Below are 10,230 nucleotides of genomic sequence, written 5' to 3'. Positions count from 1 at the left end.
AACAGATGTTGTTAGTTATATGACAATTGATTAGTATATTTGGTAATACTGAAGCTTGAAAAACCTTTGTTAAACTCTATGCTACCATTTGCTTTTTTCCCGCCAAATCTCCGGCGTCTGACGTCACCTACAACATGGGTCGCTTACCTTACTCGTCTTCAAGTAACTTAAAGAAGTCCAGACGCTTTTCTTTGCAAGCTCCTTTGACTACGATGACCTGGATGACTGAGAACCTTCACAGACAACATTTCCTTTTACATACTCAGTATTTAAGTATGTCTCAGAAATTAAAACAATACTTCAAAAATGGAATGTTAGCATGTTATTTGAAGATGTCATATACTAGATTTTCTGTAAAAAAGAATTCACATTCAGATATCATTTCATGTCTGGAGCCTAGAAGATCTGAAGGAACCATTGCCATCAGTCAGCTGTGTTTGATCTCTTTTTAACCAATGAACTACATTTAAGAATCATTAAGGAAGTGGTGAGAGAGTCTTGATCCACAACTCTGTGTATCCAGAAGCTGTACCAAAAAGAACAATTATGCATTTTTCTATGATGTGTGGAATAAACATATTCAATTTTTTGTACAGTGTTTTGTATAAATTCATATTCTTGCTAAATGTGAAGACTTTGTGAATTGTTGCTGTTTCTGTTGACTTTGACTTATTTGTCTTATAATGGCCGATTGTTTAAAGTTGATTTTGTTTCATAATAAAGTTGGAAAAAAAAACAAAAAACGAAGATGATTTGTTCATGGCAAGAAAATTCATCTTTTTGGTACTCTGCTTTTTAAAAATATGAACAAGTTTTTTTTTTTTAAACTGTGGTTGACAATGTATCAAATCTAAAATTTAACAAAAGACAAAATAAGAAAAATTAAGAAAGTAACAAAATCAAATGCAGAAATTCTAACACTAACTCACTCACAAGTGAGTACACAGTAACTGCATCAGTCACATTGAACCTTCTACAATGAACCATATTTGTACTGTAGCCCAGTGAGACAAACCACTCTTCCTCTCTAGCCTCCTAAATCTGATCAGACATACGTGTCTCTTACCGTTTACTACCAACAGCAGATCACCCACAGAAATTCTGTGATTGTGACATCATGCTAATTTGCCTGCTTTGTAATTCTGTACCTTAAACAAAGAATGCTTTAATAAAAGTGTAATTTTCTAATTTAGCAAGTAACTTGATACAATGTGAAGCAAAAAGGGTAAAAACACCAACAGTATGCTAGTGTTCTTCAGGATGAGAAAGAGTTCTTTGCTGAAGCTTTTACTAAAGCTCTTATTTCTCACTAACTTGTCACTGGCCTGAAATTTGGACAAATCTGCTTTGGAAACCAGCTTTTACATTTTTTGTTAGGTAAATTGTGGCAGGGCATTCCTCCCAGCTATGCGTTAAATTCTCCTATTAGAAAACCAACACCAAGCTATAGGGTAGTTAACCTCTCATTCACCGAGGAAAAGGCCAATATGCAGTCAGTGAACTGGAGGCTGTCAAATATTAGATGTATTAATTTTGCGAAATTTCAAGTAAAAAATGGAGCTGTTAATCAATATTTTTGTATGCAAGACACAAAGACTAGAGGAGTAAAGAAGCTGAGGAGATGATGAGATTGATGAGGAAATGTGCATCTTCAGGGCTAGGTTAACAGGATAACCTTTCCAGTGATGAGACACACCGAATCCCATCTTAAAAGCAGCTGAGATAAAACTTAGAAAAACTGGATCCCTGTGACAACACTTTAAACAGTACTTTGATACAACTCACGGCTGAAAGCAAAGGGTCACTTGAAGGCTCACATCACAGACAAATACTGTATTTACTTCTACGGAGGAAGCGGGAGCTATGGAAGCCCATTTCCGCCACTAAAGAAAAGGTATCCTATCTTTCTTGAAATTTCAACTTATTAACTCGAAATTTTGATTTATTAACTCAAAATTTTAAGAAAAGTAACTCGAAATTAAGAGTTACTGCCGATCAGTAATCTACGTGACTGACGCCATTTCCTTGTTACCTGGAAGCTGAAGCCCTCAGCTACAAATGCTACAGCTAAGCTACCAGTATTACAGCCAGTCATGAATGCACAAATTGCTCAGTATTTTCAGCGTAGCTTCACAAATGATGAAATCCTTGTGTTATTAGTTGAATCACATGGCGTTAAGATTAGCAAACGTACTCTCGAAAGCGCCAATTTTTTGTGATCCGGTTTTCTAAGGACTGTTCAGCAACTCCATTTGGCCCTGTTAGTGCATATAATTCAAGTATGTATGAAAACTATATTCTGATTTTGTTTATTCCAACAGATTCAGGAGATTTTTCATCACCCATAGTATGAAAACAAAACAAAACAATAGGTAGTAGAGTAACTATACAATTGTTGTCTGATTTAAGGTGACAATCTTCTGCAGCCTTTCTACTGTGGAAAATAGTGACAACTAATGTTAATAAAACATGTTAACTAGTATTTCCTACACCTGGTTTCTGTCATCTAGCTAGGCTAGCAATCAGGTTTCTAGAAGGAATAACCATAAAATACACCATCAGGAGAATAAACCAGATGTTCTCCACTGAATGATCCAAGGTGTACGCTCGGAGGTAGGCAAACAATATGAGAACAACCCCACCAAGGCTTGTAATTCTGGAAATGTTGGAGGGCCAAGAGTAATGCTAGAGTCTCCTTCTCAATTGTGCTATAATTTATCTGATGCTTATTGAACTTTTTTGAGAAGTAGCACACTGGATGATCAATTCCCCGATGATACTCCTGCAAAAGTACAGCATCTGCACCATAAACACTGGCATCCACTGCTAATTTGAAAGTGCGAGTAAAATCAAGGGCACCTAACAATGGGGCACTGCACAACAGAGCTTTGGCTGAGTCAAACGCTTTCTGACAGTCTGAGTTCCACAAAAAGAGGCATGGCGGACTTGACAAGGCATTTAAAGGAATAACCATTATGGCAAAATTTTTGCAGAACACATACCCAGAAACCAGCGAAGCTGACGCTGTGTTGTTGGTACTGGGAAATCCAAATTGGCCTGACCTTGTCCGTTAGAGGGAGTACCTGCCCCTATCCCACCTGTTCCCCCAGATAGGTAACCACAGCATTGCCGGACTCGCACTTGGCAAGATTCACTGTCAGGCAGGCATCCTTAAACCGGGCAAAAACTTCCTGCAGCGTGTCCATGTGCTCTGGCCATGTTGGTGAATAAACTACAATATCGTCTAAGTAAACTTCACAGCCATGGACACCCAATAGCACCATATTCATCAGCTTGAGGAGCAAGATAAAACAAGTAAAACAAATGAGCCTCAAGATCCTCCAGGATTTTAGAATTTTCCAAGCGTGCCCCAGAGCTTGGTCCCTGGTGCTCATGCAACCCATCCACCTCAGGTTGGTAAGTGGGTGATCCCACCGTCACAACAGGGGAGCCCATGTTGCTATGACTCCTTTCATGGACCACATATTTCTTCAACATGTTGATGTGACAGAGCGGGACTTTTTCCGCCCACCTGTTTTAATCAGATAATCTATGTCACTGATTTGGTGCTCAACCTCATAAGGACCACTGAAGCGAGGCTGAAGACAAGAATCCACGATGGGTAGGAAAACCAAAACATGCTCACCAGGCAGAAAGGTACGCTTGAGGGTTTTCCTATCATACCTCACCTTCATTTTACTCTGGGTATTAGAAAGCGAGCTACGTGCCAGCTCACACGCAGCGTGCAACCTCTCCCTAAACGAACTCACATAATCAAGTACATTGTGCGCGGGTCTGGGCTGGTCTGCAAGCCACCTCTCCTGGAGCAGACGCAGGGGTCCGCGCACAGTGTGTCCAAAATCCAACTCCGCCGGGCTAAAACCCAGGGACTCTTGTGTGGCTTCTTAATTGGCAAACAGCAACAACGGCAGGCCCACATCCCATTCTGAATGAGTCTCAACACAGTACATGGCCTGATTGTACTGAGGCCTGATTGTACTCTAAAGGCCTGATTCCACCAGGCCTTTAGAGTCTGGTGGAATCGCTCCAATGCCCCCTGAGTTTCTGGGTGATAAGCACTAGACACCCGGTACTTAACAGACAGTTCCGACATAACTTGAGCAAAAACCCTAGACAGGAAATTGAACCCCTGGTCGGTTTGAATGTTTTTTGGTAACCCAAATGTAGAAAAAAACTAGTGCTTTCACAATGGCCTTCGCCCTGAGTGATCGCAGGGGAATGGCCTCTGGAAATCATGTGGCTGCACACATTATGGTAAGTACATACTGGAAACCTGCCCTGGTCTTCGGCAAGGGCCCTACACAGTCTACTATGACATGTTCGAAGGGTTCACTTATTACAGGGGTGGGATGTAATGGTGCAGGAGGGATGACCTGGTAGGGCTTGCCAGTCACCTGACAGACATGACAGGACCGACAATAATGAGCCACATCAGATTTAAGCCCTGGCCAAAAAAATAAATAAAAAAATAGCAGAGCACTCTGTCATATGTTTTTTCTAATCACTAAGTGGCCCAACAGATGATGCTCATGGGCAAGACTCAAAATCTGGGGTCGGTACTCCATCGGCACAACAACCTGACTGACCACATCACCCTCTAACCCAGACACCGGAGTCCACTTGCGCAACAGAACCCCGTGGTCAAATTGGTAGGACACAGAACTGGTTACAGCCACCTGCTGCAGGGCAGCAGATCAGCAGACAGACAAAGTATCATCAGACTGTTGAGCCTCAATGAGCTGCTCCCTCTTCACCGACAAACACAAGTCATCTGATGCCACACTAAAAACCCTAGATTTTTCACCGTTTACCTCCAGGGAAGGGCTAGTATGTGATTCAGAGCCATCCAAGAACGTCTCAGATATGTCCACCACGTCACCAAGGAGACGAGCTTGAGCACATGTAACCACACATGCCGGAAAAACTGTGGAGTCGCAGAGTCCAGAAGAGGTATGACACAAAACATCCAGAGTAGGGCATTCAGTGACTTCAGGAGTGGCGGGAAACACCTTTCCCCTAGCCAAGTCATTTCCCAGAATAAGATCAATGCCTTCAATTGGCAGCTGATCTTGCACCCCCACCCGCACCGTGCCAGATACAAAGGGGGAGGTCAAGGTAACACTATGAAGGGGCATGTGCAAAATACTCATCTTAATTCCCCACACCAACAAATTGGAGCCACAATACGACTGCTTAGAGTAAGGCACAATTCCTTTTTTTTTTTTTCTGCCTGTCCCATTTGGTTCTTTAGCCATCAGAATTGTTGTCTGAAGACCAACAAGGATACCCAATGGATTTACTTTGCCAAATGGATCATCGTGGCATTGCCGTATTGGTCCATTTGGTCGATCTTTGTTTTTATTATTTATTATATTTTATTTTCAGATGTTACAGACGGGACAGACATGAGTGAGGGATAGGAAAGGGAGAAAGAAAGAGGAAGGAAAGGAAAAACAGAAGGGGAGAGGGACAGTGAGAAAGGGGGGGGGAGAAAAAAAAATAAAAATCTCCTGGATCACCTGTTGAGAGAAGAATAGAAAACAAGCAAAAAAAAACAAAAAAAACAAAACAAAGCAACATACTAAACACAACACCATCGCATTAATCTAGCTAAGTGTGAACAGCAGTAAATACTAAATATTCAATGTTGTTGTGCAGCACGCAGGATAGATGTGCTTCGAAGTAGCAGCCAAGAAAGGTGTAATTTGGGTCTACGAGCAGTGAACACCCGTGTGCATACCTGTGTGGATCAGCGCGCTTGTAGGCACAATTCTACGCTGTGCTACAGAATGCTTTGCGGTCGGATCCCTTATTATGCGGTTTGGAACCCGTTCCGCTGCATCACCAGACAGTGAAAAAGAACCTACAGAGATAAAAGGTTTGAACATTTCATCTATCTCCACTGGTAACACCCCATCTGGCACTGGCCCAGGGTGGTCCACAGTAGAACAACACTGTACTGGCCCCACTCCAGATGTGTTTTTACTCTACAATACCTCCTTGTTCCTTAGCTCTGGACAAAAAGCAATGAGGTGACCGAGTTAATGACAGTACAAACATCTGTAGTCCCCTCCCGGCATTGCAGGGCTGCGCCGTGAAACCGGAGGTGATCGTGGCCCCCCCAGGCGAAACTCTAGGGCTCCGACACGTCGGAGATGAAAAACCACTTTTGTGATTCAAAGCAAACTCATCCGCCAAGACTGCTGCATTTGCAAGGGACTCAACTTTCTGTTCGTTTAAATAGACAACAACCCACTCTGGCAGGCACCCCTTAAAATCCTCGAAAAGCAACAATTCCCAACTGTGCAAACTCCTTGACTTTGTGCTAGTCTGACACCACTTATCAAAAAGCAGACCTTTCTCACACGTGAACTCCACATAAGTCTGATTTTCCCCTCTCTCACACTGCCAAAATTTCTGACGGTACGCTTCAGGCACCAACTCAAAAGCACGCAACACAGTAGCTTTAACAACATCATAATCCAAGCTTTCAGTCGCTGAGAGGCTAGCATACACCTTCTGAGCCCTACCTACAAGCCTACATTGCAGCAGCAAGGCCCAAACTTCCTCTGGCCATTTCAAAGCATTAGCAACACGCTCAAAAGCAGCAAAAAACAAATCCACCTCAGTCTCACTAAAGGGTGGCACCAATTTAATGTGCTTACCCACATCAAAATCTTGATGGGGAGCCTGGGGGAGACCAGGTGTGAGTGGTGAAGGGTTGGGGCTACAAGGCTGGCATTCTAGCTCTAGCGCTCTCACCCTAAGGTGCATTGCTTCCACCTCCAACTTGCAATTACTCAGCTCCACTTCCTTAATGCGGAGCATCAGCTGGAGCTCCTCAGCTGACGTCCCCACCGCAGGAATAGGAGGAGCTACAGAAGAAGTGGTTACAGGAGGAGCAGTGGAAAGAGCAGGTAAAGGAGCTAGTGGCTCCACAACAGCTTTGCCTGCCCCTTTTGCAACCGCCACATCTGCCAATAGGCTCCTCTCACCCAAGGCCTCAGCGACAAGCTGCCGGAATTCGTCCTTCTTCACCACCAACGGTGTTTGCACATCAAAAAGGCTGTCAATAAGCAGGAAATCACCTTCCTACACTTATTCAACTGCTGCAAGATAGGCTTCTCAGCGAACTTATCCAAATCTAACTCCATTGTGGCCAACAACACAAACCAGCCACCAAGAAATAGACACACAAAGCAGCAAACACTTATGCACTTACACAAACACCACAAAACACAAATGGGCAAGGACGAGCCCCCAATTATGTCAGACACCGGCCTAGGGGGCTGGAGTGCAAGACAAGGAAAACAAGAAAAAGACCGCAAAGAAGTAAATCACACAGCCACAGCTTTACAATGACTAGTCGTTTTATTAACTCGACAGGTAGAGAACGTCGGGGTGGGCATGGCCAAAACAACAAACAAACACACTAGAAATGAATCCGAACTGACTTACCTTTAGTGAGACAACCCCAAAAGAAAATACAAGTCTCTTACCTGTCTCCCTACCCAAAACACGAGAAAAAGGTTCTAAAAGAAACGTCTTCCCACCCCTACAGCTACCATGTCCAGATAGAAGTCTCTCTACCCTATTTTCACTGCAGCCTAGCTCTTCTCATTTCAGAAAACTCAGTCACACGGCACGAAGTAAGTAAGAGGGGGCTGCCGGCCCAGTCAGGTCCCAATTTGTAGCCGGCCTCATTCCATCTTCCACCAATGGTCAGCCTCCACCTGGAAACTTACATAACACAAACATTGCCTGGTGTGGCCAGTAACAGCACCACACGGCAACAATGACCTAGGTCATAACAGTGTACATGCGTGTGTATGTGTGTCCTGTGATCAGCTTAAGAGAGTGTTCTTCCACCCAGTTAGGCAAAAGCTGACACAGGAGGCCTTGGAAAGATATGGGCACAGAGAGCCATAACAGTCTCATTATCAAGGAGAAGAATTAGTTGTTGCTCTCAGTCAGCCAGCCTTGATAGTGGGTGACATAAGAGAAATTATGTTTTTGTTTAGTGCAAACGGGCTGTTTCTAATTTTACAGCCGGTCTAAATGTCTTCCACTAGTCATCGGGTCTGTCAATTTCCCGCTGAAGAGTCGTGAGCTTCTCCAGGATCTTTTCCATGTTGCGTTCAATAAGAACAGTCTGAGAACTCACAGCTCTTCCCATTGCCTGATCATAGCGGCTAGCCTTGTGGGGTTTTGAACAGCTGTAACCACTTTCTTCAATCTTCAACAACCCAGAGCCGAGCCAGCTCCGATCAGCAAGAACCCTGTTATCATGGTCCGAATAGGTATAAATCTTCTATGTCCTCAATCGACAGCCCCACCAGGCAAACGACGCGCCACTTCTGCCACCCATCCATCTTGTGTCCGGCAGGCCTAGTTGAGAAAAGGGTGTCAATTACGTTGAGGAACCAGTTGATCGAATCCATATTGTTTAGGTTTTAGAGAACAAGACTGAGAGACTCTCTGAAGGTTAAAGTTACACGAGACTAGACAAGGATATGAGAAGCCAAGCAGGAAAGATACGTTGAGGGAGAGGGAGAGAGATATGTCCGCTTCCATTAGAGCCAAAGCAAGTTGGGGATATTTTGACATGACCACGTGTTAACTAGCAAGCTAAAATGGCTTCTGTCATCTGTATCCCAGGTGTCAGTCAGAAGCAGTAAACAGAACAGGGCAGCTACATCATGTAAGAACTTGAGAACTGAAACTGAAAATTTTATTGTGCTGAATTACAGAGAGACAGAGACAGGTGATGTTTTGCATTTAGTCTTATCAGGCAACAGCTGGTCAAACAAAAGTATTGTAAATCTTTTATGGGGTTGCAAGGAAGAGGACTTCCTTATTGTGATCATGTACATTATAACTTTTATAGCATGCTAAGAGCACCATTTGCACCTTATTAAAAGCACATTATCCAGCACTTTAGTTAGCATTGCACCTTGAGCATAGATTTGCACACGAAGAACATTTGCACAGACAAGTTTAATTATTTAATGAATATTTATTGCATATTTTAAAATCAGTAGGTAGCCTTTTGGTCCCAGGTCCTGCACAGCTGCTCCTCAGGAACCAAGTCTGCCAGAGCTTATCATTATATTTTTACACGCTGTAGTGCCATTTCTGGGAGCATTTCAAGTTGCTATACATCAATACAACCATGATAGCCCAGCCTTTAATAATATGTATGCATTAAGTGCACAGTAACTACATAAATTGCAAAAAAGGGCAATAAACTACAAAAAAATTGAAAATCGGTTTTGTTTTTTTACATATATTTCTAGTTAGAGAAATTTAAGCAGTTTATCCCTCAAAATTGTAAATACAGAAAAGTTGCACAAAATAGTTTCCAACCACAGGAAATTTATTTTCAGTGTCTTCGTAGTTTTATTTTTGAGATACACCAATTTTTATATACTGCAGGAAAAATGAAAACAAATATTATAATGCAAATTTGCAAAAATAACAGCATGTGCATCAAAATAAACTATTTCCAGCAGTGCAATTTGAGTCCTAAGCATCCCAGAAATGATACAGAAAAAGATAAAGTCAAACATGACTTTTAAAAACACCAGTATAGGCTTATAAAGCCCTGAAGGTAAAAAACAAAAAAACAAAACCCTACATTTTCTGCGAAAATGACGTCACTTCCGGTTTCGGGCAGGTAAAGGTGATAGTTCGCGCTGGCGTCTATTCCAACGTAGGAAGTGTTATGAACAGTTGATCAGATCAGCAAAGCGTTTTTCTGCTGCTGCAAGTGCTTTTTATGCAATTTTTATCAATTTTTGCAAAGCTATATGTGGAAGAAAACAGTGACCCTAGGACAAGCTGAATTAGTATTGGCCAATTGAAGCTTTCTGAAGCATAAATTGAAAAAGGGTTCATTACTCAAAGCTTTTCAACACAGTCCTCTCTGGTGACAACTGGTGGCCAAAAATATGAAGAGCATCTTGAATCTACAAAATAAAACGAACTGCTTCATTATGATTGCCCACTCTACAGAGTGAAGTTCTGTTTGATAGTGGGCCACTGTTGTGTTGCTTTGAACATGTATTTTTTGGGGGGGTGAAAAAAAATGTTGTATATTTGTTTAATAAATAATTTTGATCAAAAAACTTTCCTTGTTTAAACATGCACCATGGTGTAGTATTTCTTTACTTCAAGGTTCTTTATTTGTCACATGCATTGTTATACAAG

The 10,230-nt window shown here is 42.3% G+C and overlaps 1 protein-coding gene across 1 annotated transcript in view; it reads right to left on the bottom strand.

Moving 5' to 3' along the window:
• Positions 1–8,152, bottom strand: part of LOC102198916 (deoxynucleoside triphosphate triphosphohydrolase SAMHD1-like) — a 50,811-nt gene extending 42,659 nt beyond the window's left edge. The window contains exons 1-6 of the mRNA XM_013912753.1: positions 8,091–8,152; positions 7,017–7,087; positions 6,687–6,896; positions 4,833–4,945; positions 4,608–4,700; positions 3,099–3,293 (exon numbers count right to left, since the gene is read on the bottom strand). Of these exons, the coding sequence (XP_013768207.1) occupies positions 3,099–3,293; positions 4,608–4,700; positions 4,833–4,945; positions 6,687–6,896; positions 7,017–7,087; positions 8,091–8,152 (744 nt within the window). The remainder of the gene's footprint in view (positions 1–3,098; positions 3,294–4,607; positions 4,701–4,832; positions 4,946–6,686; positions 6,897–7,016; positions 7,088–8,090) is intronic.
• Positions 8,153–10,230: the final 2,078 nt, after the last annotated feature.

Source organism: Pundamilia nyererei, unplaced genomic scaffold (assembly GCF_000239375.1).
Source record: "Pundamilia nyererei isolate P.nyererei 1_Seehausen unplaced genomic scaffold, PunNye1.0 scaffold00100, whole genome shotgun sequence".
Lineage (NCBI taxonomy): Eukaryota > Metazoa > Chordata > Actinopteri > Cichliformes > Cichlidae > Pundamilia > Pundamilia nyererei.
The sequence above is the reverse complement of the archived record's forward strand: the minus strand, read 5'-3'. Positions and strand labels throughout refer to the sequence as shown.